The sequence below is a fragment of the Oncorhynchus keta genome, chromosome 11 (assembly GCF_023373465.1).
Source record: "Oncorhynchus keta strain PuntledgeMale-10-30-2019 chromosome 11, Oket_V2, whole genome shotgun sequence".
Classification (NCBI taxonomy): domain Eukaryota; kingdom Metazoa; phylum Chordata; class Actinopteri; order Salmoniformes; family Salmonidae; genus Oncorhynchus; species Oncorhynchus keta.
This window is the reverse complement of record NC_068431.1, coordinates 15,028,805-15,041,862: the sequence shown is the minus strand read 5'-3', so window position 1 is coordinate 15,041,862 and position 13,058 is coordinate 15,028,805. Positions and strand designations below refer to the sequence as shown.

The 13,058-nt window shown below is 47.6% G+C and overlaps 1 protein-coding gene across 1 annotated transcript in view; it reads right to left on the bottom strand.

The window, feature by feature from the left end:
• Window positions 1–13,058, bottom strand: part of LOC118390642 (serine/threonine-protein kinase 32A-like) — a 124,794-nt gene that overhangs the window by 103,522 nt on the left and 8,214 nt on the right. The window contains exons 3-4 of the mRNA XM_052529491.1: window positions 7,878–7,933; window positions 6,214–6,365 (exon numbers count right to left, since the gene is read on the bottom strand). Coding sequence (XP_052385451.1) covers window positions 6,214–6,365; window positions 7,878–7,933 — 208 coding nt within the window. The remainder of the gene's footprint in view (window positions 1–6,213; window positions 6,366–7,877; window positions 7,934–13,058) is intronic.

The following is a 13,058-nucleotide window of genomic DNA, read 5'->3' as shown; positions in this document are numbered from 1 at the left end:
CGCACACTCCAGAACACGTACTCTACACACATGTACATTGTAATAATGTTATATGATGTACTGTTTTATCTTTTGTTTTATGTGTTTGGACCCCAGGAAGAGTAGCTGCTGCCTTGGCAGGAACTAATGGGGATCCCTAATAAACCCCAGGAAGAGTAGCTGCTGCCTTGGCAGGAACTAATGGGGATCCCTAATAAACCCCAGGAAGAGTAGCTGCTGCCTTGGCAGGAACTAATGGGGATCCCTAATAAACCCCAGGAAGAGTAGCTGCTGCCTTGGCAGGAACTAATGGGGATCCCTAATAAACCCCAGGAAGAGTAGCTGCTGCCTTGGCAGGAACTAATGGGGATCCCTAATAAACCCCAGGAAGAGTAGCTGCTGCCTTGGCAGGAACTAATGGGGATCCCTAATAAACCCCAGGAAGAGTAGCTGCTGCCTTGGCAGGAACTAATGGGGATCCATAATAAACCCCAGGAAGAGTAGCTGCTGCCTTGGCAGGAACTAATGGGGATCCATAATAAACCCCAGGAAGAGTAGCTGCTGCCTTGGCAGGAACTAATGGGGATCCATAATAAACCCCAGGAAGAGTAGCTGCTGCCTTGGCAGGAACTAATGGGGATCCCTAATAAACCCCAGGAAGAGTAGCGGTTGCCTTGGCAGGAACTAATGGGGATCCCTAATAAACCCCAGGAAGAGTAGCTGCTGCCTTGGCAGGAACTAATGGGGATCCCTAATAAACCCCAGGAAGAGTAGCTGCTGCCTTGGCAGGAACTAATGGGGATCCGTAATAAACCCCCAGGAAGAGTAGCTGCTGCCTTGGCAGGAACTAATGGGGATCCATAATGAACTCCAGGAAGAGTAGCTGCTGCCTTGGCAGGAACTAATGGGGATCCATAATAAACCCCAGGAAGAGTAGCTGCTGCCTTGGCAGGAACTAATGGGGATCCATAATAAACCCCAGGAAGAGTAGCTGCTGCCTTGGCAGGAACTAATGGGGATCCCTAATAAACCCCAGGAAGAGTAGCTGCTGCCTTGGCAGGAACTAATGGGGATCCCTAATAAACCCCAGGAAGAGTAGCTGCTGCCTTGGCAGGAACTAATGGGGATCCCTAATAAACCCCAGGAAGAGTAGCTGCTGCCTTGGCAGGAACTAATGGGGATCCCTAATAAACCCCAGGAAGAGTAGCTGCTGCCTTGGCAGGAACTAATGGGGATCCCTAATAAACCCCAGGAAGAGTAGCTGCTGCCTTGGCAGGAACTAATGGGGATCCCTAATAAACCCCAGGAAGAGTAGCTGCTGCCTTGGCAGGAACTAATGGGGATCCCTAATAAACCCCAGGAAGAGTAGCTGCTGCCTTGGCAGGAACTAATGGGGATCCCTAACAAATACACATGCAAATATAAAAGTGAGTGCTGTGCTTCTGAGTCGGGCTCTGGTCAGGACACAGAGTGCATCTGTCTGTCTGTCTGCCTGCCTGCCTGTCTGTCTGTCTACTGGACTAAAGACAGGACTACAGACATGACTATAGGACTATAGACAGAGTACACAGGACTACAGGGCTTAAGGACTACAGACAGGACTACAGCACTATAGACAGGACTACTGGACTAAACACAGGATTACAGGACTACAGACAGAGTACACAGGACTACAGGGCTTAAGGACTACAGACAGGACTACAGGACTATAGACAGGACTACTGGACTAAACACAGGATTACAGGACTACAGACAGAGTACACAGGACTACAGGGCTTAAGGACTACAGCCAGGACTACATGACTATAGACAGGACTACTGGACTACACACAGGATTACAGGACTATAGACAGGACTACAGGACTACAGACAGGACTACATACATGACTACATGATTACAGACAGAGACAGGACTACAAACACGACTACATGACTACTGGACTACATACATGACTACAGACAGAGTGTATACAGGACTACAGGACTAGATGACTACAGACATAGAGTAGACAGGACTACAGACAGGGCTACAGGACTACAGACAGGACTACTGTACCACAGACAGGACTACAGACAGGACTACAGACAGAGAGTAGACATGGCTACAGGACTACTGTACCACAGACAGGACTACAGACAGGACTACAGACAGAGAGTAGACATGGCTACAGGACTACAGACAGGGCTACAAACAGAGAGTAGACATGGCTTCAGGACTACAGACAGGACTACAGACAGAGAGTAGACATGGCTACAGGACTACAGACAGGGCTACAGGACTACAGACAGAACTACAGACAGAGAGTAGACATGGCTTCAGGACTACAGACAGAGAGTAGACATGGCTACAGGACTACAGACAGGACTACAGACAGAGAGTAGACATGGCTTCAGGACTACAGACAGAGAGTAGACATGGCTACAGGACTACAGACAGAACTACAGACAGAGAGTAGACATGGCTTCAGGACTACAGACAGAGAGTAGACATGGCTACAGGACTACAGACAGGGCTACAGACAGGGCTATAAACAGAGCGTAGACATGGCTACAGGACTACAGACATGATTACAGACAGAGAGTAGACATGGCTACAGGACTACAGACAGGACTACTGTACCACAGACAGGACTACAGACAGAGAGTAGACATGGCTACAGGACTACAGACAGGACTACTGTACCACAGACAGGACTACAGACAGGACTACAGACAGAGAGTAGACATGGCTACAGGACTACAGACAGAGAGTAGACATGGCTACAGGACTTACAGACAGGACTACAGACAGAGAGTACACATGGCTACAGGACTACAGACAGGGCTACAGGACTTACAGACAGGACTACAGACAGAAAGTACACATGGCTACAGGACTACAGACAGGATTACAGACAGAGACTAGACATGGCTACAGGACTACAGACAGGACTACAGGACTACAGACAGGACTACAGGACTACAGACAGGACCACAGACAGGATTACAGACAGAGACTACACATGGCTACAGGACTACAGACAGGACTACAGGACTACAGACAGGGCTACAGGACTACAGACAGGACTACAGACAGAGAGTACACATGGCTACAGGACTACAGACAGAGAGTAGACATGGCTACAGGACTACAGACAGGATTACACACAGAGAGTAGACATAACTACAGGACTACAGACAGGACTACTGTACCACAGACAGGACTACAGACAGGACTACAGACAGAGAGTACACATGGCTACAGGACTACAGACAGAGAGTAGACATGGCTATATGACTACAGACAGAGAGTAGACATGGCCACAGGACTACAGACAGGATTACACACAGAGAGTAGACATGGCTACAGGACTACAGACAGGACTACAGGACTACAGACAGGGCTACAGGACTACAGACAGAACTACAGACAGAGAGTGCACATGGCTACAGGACTACAGACAGAGAGTAGACATGGCTACATGACTACAGACAGAGAGTAGACATGGCTACAGGACTACAGACAGGATTACACACAGAGAGTAGACATAACTACAGGACTACAGACAGGACTACAGACAGGACTACAAACAGAGAGTAGACATGGCTACAGGACTACAGACAGGACTACAAACAGAGAGTAGACATGGATACAGGACTACAGACAGGACTACAGAGAGAGAGTAGACATGGCTACAGGACTACAGACAGGACTACAGACAGAGAGTACATTACATTACATTTAAGTCATTTAGCAGACGCTCTTATCCAGAGCGACTTAGACATGGCTACAGGACTACAGACAGGACTACAGACAGAGAGTAGAAATGGCTACAGGACTACAGACATGACTACAGACAGGGCTACAAACAGAGAGTAGACATGGCTACAGGACTACAGACAGGACTACAGACAGGACTACAGACAGGACTACTGTACCACAGACAGGACTACAGACATGACTACAGACAGAGAGTAGACATGGCTACAGGACTACAGACAGGGCTACAGGACTACAGACAGGACTAGAGACAGAGAGTAGACATGGCTACAGGACTACAGACAGGACTACAGACAGAGAGTAGACATGGCTACAGGACTACAGACAGGACTACAAACAGAGAGTAGACATGGCTACAGGATTACAGACAGGACTACTGTACCACAGACAGGACTACAGACAGGACTACAGACAGAGAGTAGACATGGCTACAGGACTACAGACAGGACTACAGACAGAGACTAGACATGGCTACAGCACTACACACAGGGCTACAGGACTACTTTCTCATGCACACACACACCAGATGGCACATTCATAGATTTCTAATTGCACTGCCATTCAGGAGACGAGTCTTTGTTGTTGCTATGCTGAGTGGCCGGCATATACAAACACCTCATCTGAGAGCCAGTCACAACTGCAGTGACTGCAGGGAAGGGGCAGGGCAGGAGGAGAGTGGGAAAGGAGGAGAGGGGGACGCTGACTGTCGTGTCGCCTGATTGCTCTGCGAGTGCAGCAGGTAATCTCCCACACTATGACATGACCTTGAGCTCTTCACTCAGGACAATCATAACTTGACCAACTGGGCAGCTGAGCTGACCTAAGCACATCTTACAGGGACATCTTCCACTAGCTCGCTCCAAGCGTTTAAAGACCCTGCCAAAAGCATGACCTTCTTCCTGCCTGTTTTTTTATTGGATTTGTTGTCCCACACAGCAAGCATTGTATGTTTGTCAGACGGCTCCATTCTTCTACTACAGGCTCCACTACTGAACGTTTCTGCTTATTATCCTCCAAATAGTAATTAAAAGATTCAGTCATAGATAGTGAGTCCCTGCCAGCTGCCGATGCTGCCTGCAATAATGAAGAGATTTCCAGACAGAGGAGAGAGAATGAGAGAGAGAGAGTGATAGAGAGATAGAGAGAGAGAGAGAGAGAGACAGAGAGTGAGAGAGAGACAGCGAGAGAGAGAGAGAGTGAGAGAGAAAGAGAGAGAGAGACAGTGAGAGAGAGACAGAGAGAGATAGACAGCGCGAGAGAGAGAGAGACAGCGAGAGAGAGAGAGAGAGAGAGAGAGAGATAGAGAGAGAGAGAAAGAGAGAGAGAGAGACAGTGAGAGAGAGACAGCGAGAGAGAGAGAGAGAGAGAGAGAGAGAGAGAGAGAGAGAGAGAGAGAGAGAGAGGCATAAAATACCTGGAGTTCTTCAATGTCAAATTAGGAACGAGTCTAAACTATTTCACATTACTGTTGACAGCAAAATCCCAAATAACCGCGCCTGTGTATAAATATCAGAGTCATCTGAAGTAATTACCTCAGCTTGGGTAACTAAGAGAGGAACAATACAAAATAGAACAAATTAGCAGCCATTCGAGCCATTGAATGTTTGATTCCCAAACTGGACTACCGGAAGCATGGCAGTTATTTTTCTTCTTTAGCCACACTTGTCAGTCCCTCAGTCCTCCACTCCACTAGCCTCTTCTCTCATCTGAGTCCACACACAGCTAGTTAAGCGGCTGGTCTCAAGTTAGTGCCTTTCCTTTTAGACGCTAACCTCTCCAAGGTGATAAGAGCTGTATCGAGTGCCAAAGACACTCAGGAGCATTAGTGGTCATCAGCTCCATTTTAGGGGTCGATACTCACTGGTTTTATGAGCCTATCTCTATATAAGGCAAATATGTGGAAGGAATGGAGCTGTGAAAGCATTCAACTGGTCATAAATGTGCAGTGAATGATTAATAGTAATTCTTGGTGATTCATAGTGAGAGATCAACCAACATAAAGACGATATGTTTTTTGATGACTAACGTCAATATACCTTTACAATGTACTTACTTCAATAAGCCAACACAAGGCACTACCCACAGGATTTTCAAAGACAAATTGAGATAGTCTGAGGTCTTGTTCTACTTCATTGTATTGTGTGTCCTCCTCATTCTAGACGTCAATGTCTTGGCTGGGCAAACACGTATGGATGTGAGATTGGCAAGCGCATTCAAGCTTCTGCCATTTTCAAGGTGAGAGTCCTCTCGCTACAGATAATTAACCACAATATCCTCATAACACTTGTTCCTGGCAATTCCTGTTTTCTTTCACACACACACACACACACACACACACACACACACACACACACACACACACACACACACACACACACACACACACACACACACACACACACACACACACACACACACACACACACACACACACACACACACACACACACACACACACACACACAGAGACTTACCAGAAGTTGACAAGGAAGGGATGCTCGAGGTTCCGCATGATCTGCATCTCCTTGAAGACATTGCGGACCTCGTTCCGTTCCACACACTTCAGTTTGTTCATGTACTTCATGGCGTACATTTTCTTTGTGTCCTTTTTCTGCACAATGCACACCTAGAGAGAACAGACAATATCTGTGCATTCATCATGCTATCAACTGAGTTTACTGAATGTGTTTCTTCCTGACCATTGCAGTGTAGTTTTACTCATATGTAAACACAAGCTGTAAGAAAGCGCATCCACAGACTGTGAAAGTTGAAAACAACTGTTCTATTGCAACTGTAACTATGTGCATTAATTACCTGACACAACAACAACAAAAGGTCACAACATGAAATGTCGGTACAACTTCATAATTGTCGATAGACAACTTATTGGTTCGACATGGTGGGATCTTTTGTGTTTGTAAAATTAATTAATTGATAAATGGCGGTGGAATACTTTTATTTGTAAATATTGATATAATAACCATCATATCTAAGTGAACTTGGAGTCATGTGATGATATGGTGTGTGGCCCTCCCACTATGACTCGGAAAACCATGTAGTTTATTAGGCTACAGATTAATGAAATTATGATGAACTTCACAGGCTGGTGAATGTGCAAGGTGACAATAAATATTGAGGGTCTGGCGACATGATGATCGGCTGCTTGGCTACCGTTGTAACGGCTCTCACTTGTGGTAGAAAAAGTAGACGAAGGCGCAGGGTGGAAAGTGTTCATGATTTTAATTCAAAAACCACTCAAACAAAATAACAAAATCGAAAACGCACAGTTCTGTCAGGCAACAGTAACTAAACAGAAAACAAGATCCCACAACCTAAAGGTGGGAAAAAGGGCTGCCTAAGTATGATCCCCAATCAGAGACAACGATAGACAGCTGCCTCTGATTGGGAACCACACTCGGCCAAAAACAAAGAAACAGAAAACATAGAATTTCCCACCCGAGTCGCACCCAGACATAACCAAACATAGAGCATAATAAGGATCTCTAAGGACAGGGCGTGACAACCGTTTAATGAATAAAAACAATCTTGCACTTATCCATAATAATCTAATGTAGGCCAGCCTACTGTTCCTGCGAGCTTTTGGCTAGAGCGCACATGCCAAGTTCAGAGTGGGGACATTTTTGTGACAAAACCATCTGTAGATTTGAAATGGAAACCCAATTAACTTGTATTTTTTTATTTAGTACATGGGAATTTAACTGCAAAAGTACTTTCTATGTGCACTACGTCATCACTCACAGCCTTTTATCCTCAACAAGTCAATTTGATGAAAACACATTTCTGGTGGGAAAATGTGCATATTGTTTTTGTGGACATCTTTGAATATTTACATTAAAATCTTGTCGCCAATTGGATGGAAACCTGGGTTCCCCTTGTCAAGACAAAAAAAATATGATTTAATGTGTAGATATCTAGTTACATAATAATAGCCATTTAGCCAATCATAATAGCAGCTTCAATACAACCTGCAACAGACTAACCACTTTAATTAGACTTATCTGAAATGCTAGGGCTAAATTCTGTCCTGAAACTAAATGGTGTGTGTGTTTTTTTGAATGATAAGAAGGTCACAGTAGGTAGCTGCTCCTTGACTCAACAATTTACTAAACAGACTTACCTTCCCAAAACTTCCTTTCCCGATAGCCCTTAAGATTTGGAAGTGATCGAAATTAACTGTGGAAAAAGAGGAGCATCTGCTCATTTCCATATCAGGGAAACAGCATCACATTAAATCACTATCTTGTTTCTGAATAATGAATAAAGTAGGTATGAGAATATCAAATGCCAATGAAATGACATTAAAAGTAATTGACAGTCAGTGTCCTTTTTAAAAGCCTGTGAGGAAGCCTTATAGACTAATGTGTAAAAGGTTCTAAACAGGAAGTCAACTGTTTCATTCAGCTCATTATAATAATGCCACAATCAGATGCAGACAGACTGCCCCCTTGATATAAAATGAACTTGGGGCGAGAAAGTAGAGGCAGTTTACATTATAGCCCAGAAGAAGACAACACACTTTCACAAAAAAATGTAAAGATGTTGCATGTTTTCCACTGAACAGAATAAACATTTCTGTTGAATTTCAGCAATTTCCTGCTCTGAGCCTTACATTTTCCCTCAACACACGTACACTGATTACACTCTCCCCAATTGGAGACAGTTGTGGCCTATTTTCACAGCCATGGTAACAGGGACAGAAGATTATCCCTCTCTCTTTCCACCGTCTCCCAGGGTGCCATGCAGCTGCCGCCCACTCTCTGTCCCCCTTCATGTGACCTGGCCGGTGCACCCCCCACCGAGCAGCAACACCCCACATCCCGTCGGAGCAGATGGATTGGATGCGACAGGTAATTTATATGTTCAGTTAGTCATGTATCAGTGGCACTTCCCCTCTCCGCTAGTTGTGCTTCACTGTTTACCAGCCCTGCTATTAAAGAAGCACATGGGACTTCCTCTCTGGAGTGGATATATCATAATATCCCTCGCTTCAGGCTCTGAGACTAACTTGACGTGATGGGGGCTTAGGGTAGGACAGCTGTGGTCTGACTAGGAGGAGACAGCAGAGCAGTCATGTCAGGTGCAAAGAGGCTGCAGTGTCAGTTAGTTACTCTGTCTATCTGTCTATAACGCTGTCTGTCTGTCTGTCCGTCCGTCTGTCTGTCTGTCTCTCTTTCTCTCTCTCTCACTCACACTCTCTCTATAGAGAGGCTATAGTGGAGCCTCACGTACACTGCCGAGCAGCCATGTCTAAGGAAGTCATGTGGTTGCTGTGGCGACTAAAACAGAACCCATGGGTCCCAGTCAGCCGGAGCGTGAATAAAGCATGATCACCAAACAGACAGACAGACAGGACAAACAGACAGACAGGACAAACAGACAGACAGACAGGACAAACAGACAGACAGACAGGACAAACAGACAGACAGACAGGACAAACAGACAGACAGACAGGACAAACAGACAGACAGACAGGACAAACAGACAGACAGGACAAACAGACAGACAGACAGGACAAACAGACAGACAGACAGGACAAACAGACAGACAGACAGGACAAACAGACAGGACAAACAGACAGACAGACAGGACAAACAGACAGGACAAACAGACAGACAGACAGGACAAACAGACAGACAGGACAAACAGACAGACAGACAGGACAAACAGACAGACAGGACAGACAGACAGGACAAACAGACAGACAAGACAGACAGACAGGACAAACAGACAGACAGACAGACAGACAGACAGACAGACAGACAGACAGACAGACAGACAGACAGACAGGGAGGGAGGGAGGGAGGGAGGGAGGGGAGGGAGGGAGGAGGGAGGGAGGGAGGGAGGGAGGGAGGGAGGGAGGGAGGGAGGGAGGACAAACAGACAGCTAGGGTGGGGAAGGAGGGAGGACAAGGCACAGCTTTAGCATAATATATGATGGTTAACAGGACAAACAGACAGCTAGGGTGGGGAAGGAGGGAGGACAAGGCACAGCTTTAGCATGATGGTTAACAGGACAAACAGACAGCTAGGGTGGGGAAGGAGGGAGGACAAGGCACAGCTTTAGCATGAAGGTTAACAGGACAAACAGACAGCTAGGGTGGGGAAGGAGGGAAGACAAGGCACAGCTTTAGCATGATGGTTAACAGGACAAACAGACAGCTAGGGTGGGGAAGGAGGGAGGACAATGCACAGCTTTAGCATGATGGTTATCAGGACAAACAGACAGCTAGGGTGGGGAAGGAGGGAGGACAAGGCACAGCTTTAGCATGATGGTTAACAGGACAAACAGACAGCTAGGGTGGGGAAGGAGGGAGGACAAGGCACAGCTTTAGCATGATGGTTATCAGGACAAACAGACAGCAAGAGGGGCGGAAGGAGGGAGGACAAGGCACAGCTTTAGCATGATGGTTAACAGGACAAACAGACAGCTGGGGTGGGGAAGGAGGAGGACAAGGCACAGCTTTAGCATGATGGTTAACAGGACAAACAGACAGCTAGGGTGGGGAAGGAGGGAGGACAAGGCACAGCTTTAGCATGATGGTTAACAGGACAAACAGACAGCTGGGGTGGGGAAGGAGGGAGGACAAGGCACAGCTTTAGCATGATGGTTAACAGGACAAACAGACAGCTAGGGTGGGGAAGGAGGGAGGACAAGGCACAGCTTTAGCATGATGGTTAACAGGACAAACAGACAGCTGGGGTGGGGAAGGAGGGAGGACAAGGCACAGCTTTAGCATGATGGTTAACAGGACAAACAGACAGCTAGGGTGGGGAAGGAGGGAGGACAAGGCACAGCTTTAGCATGATGGTTAACAGGACAAACAGACAGCTAGGGTGGGGAAGGAGGGAGGACAAGGCACAGCTTTAGCATGATGGTTATCGGGACAAACAGACAGCTAGGGTGGGGAAGGAGGGAGGACAAGGCACAGCTTTAGCATGATGGTTAACAGGACAAACAGACAGCTAGGGTGGGGAAGGAGGGAGGACAAGGCACAGCTTTAGCATGATGGTTAACAGGACAAACAGACAGCTAGGGTGGGGAAGGAGGGAGGACAAGGCACAGCTTTAGCATGATGGTTAACAGGACAAACAGACAGCTGGGGTGGGGAAGGAGGGAGGACAAGGCACAGCTTTAGCATGATGGTTAACAGGACAAACAGACAGCTAGGGTGGGGAAGGAGGGAGGACAAGGCACAGCTTTAGCATGATGGTTAACAGGACAAACAGACAGCTAGGGTGGGGAAGGAGGGAGGACAAGGCACAGCTTTAGCATGATTTAACAGGACAAACAGACAGCTAGGGTGGGGAAGGAGGGAGGACAAGGCACAGCTTTAGCATGATTTAACAGGACAAACAGACAGCTAGGGTGGGGAAGGAGGGAGGACAAGGCACAGCTTTAGCATGATGGTTAACAGGACAAACAGACAGCTAGGGTGGGGAAGGAGGGAGGACAAGGCACAGCTTTAGCATGATGGTTAACAGGACAAACAGACAGCTAGGGTGGGGAAGGAGGGAGGACAAGGCACAGCTTTAGCATGATGGTTAACAGGACAAACAGACAGCTAGGGTGGGGAAGGAGGGAGGACAAGGCACAGCTTTAGCATGATGGTTAACAGGACAAACAGACAGCTAGGGTGGGGAAGGAGGAGGACAAGGCACAGCTTTAGCATGATGGTTAACAGGACAAACAGACAGCTAGGGTGGGGAAGGAGGGAGGACAAGGCACAGCTTTAGCATGATGGTTAACAGGACAAACAGACAGCTAGGGTTAGGGAGGACAAGGCACAGCTTTAGCATGATGGTTAACAGGACAAACAGACAGCTGGGGTGGGGAAGGAGGGAGGACAAGGCACAGCTTTAGCATGATGGTTAACAGGACAAACAGACAGCTAGGGTGGGGAAGGAGGGAGGACAAGGCACAGCTTTAGCATGATGGTTAACAGGACAAACAGACAGCTGGGGTGGGGAAGGAGGGAGGACAAGGCACAGCTTTAGCATGATGGTTAACAGGACAAACAGACAGCTGGGGTGGGGAAGGAGGGAGGACAAGGCACAGCTTTAGCATGATGGTTAACAGGACAAACAGACAGCTAGGGTGGGGAAGGAGGGACAAGGCACAGCTTTAGCATGATGGTTAACAGGACAAACAGACAGCTAGGGTGGGGAAGGAGGAGGCACAGCTTTAGCATGATGGCACAGCTTTAGCATGATGATGTTAACAGGACAAACAGACAGCTGGGGTGGGGAAGGAGGGAGGACAAGGCACAGCTTTAGCATGATGGTTAACAGGACAAACAGACAGCTAGGGTGGGGAAGGAGGGAGGCAAGGCACAGCTTTAGCATGATGGTTAACAGGACAAACAGACAGCTGGGGTGGGGAAGGAGGGAGGACAAGGCACAGCTTTAGCATGATGGTTAACAGGACAAACAGACAGCTAGGGTGGGGAAGGAGGGAGGACAATGCACAGCTTTAGCATGATGGTTATCAGGACAAACAGACAGCTAGGGTGGGGAAGGAGGGAGGACAAGGCACAGCTTTAGCATGATGGTTAACAGGACAAACAGACAGCTAGGGTGGGGAAGGAGGGAGGACAAGGCACAGCTTTAGCATGATGGTTATCGGGACAAACAGACAGCTAGGGTGGGGAAGGAGGGAGGACAAGGCACAGCTTTAGCATGATGGTTAACAGGACAAACAGACAGCTGGGGTGGGGAAGGAGGGAGGACAAGGCACAGCTTTAGCATGATGGTTAACAGGACAAACAGACAGCTAGGGTGGGGAAGGAGGGAGGACAAGGCACAGCTTTAGCATGATGGTTAACAGGACAAACAGACAGCTAGGGTGGGGAAGGAGGGAGGACAAGGCACAGCTTTAGCATGATGGTTAACAGGACAAACAGACAGCTAGGGTGGGGAAGGAGGGAGGACAAGGCACAGCTTTAGCATGATGGTTAACAGGACAAACAGACAGCTAGGGTGGGGAAGGAGGGAGGACAAGGCACAGCTTTAGCATGATGGTTAACAGGACAAACAGACAGCTGGGGTGGGGAAGGAGGGAGGACAAGGCACAGCTTTAGCATGATGGTTAACAGGACAAACAGACAGCTGGGGTGGGGAAGGAGGGAGGACAATGCACAGCTTTAGCATGATGGTTAACAGGACAAACAGACAGCTGGGGTGGGGAAGGAGGGAGGACAAGGCACAGCTTTAGCATGATGGTTAACAGGACAAACAGACAGCTGGGGTGGGGAAGGAGGGAGGACAAGGCACAGCTTTAGCATGATGGTTAACAGGACAA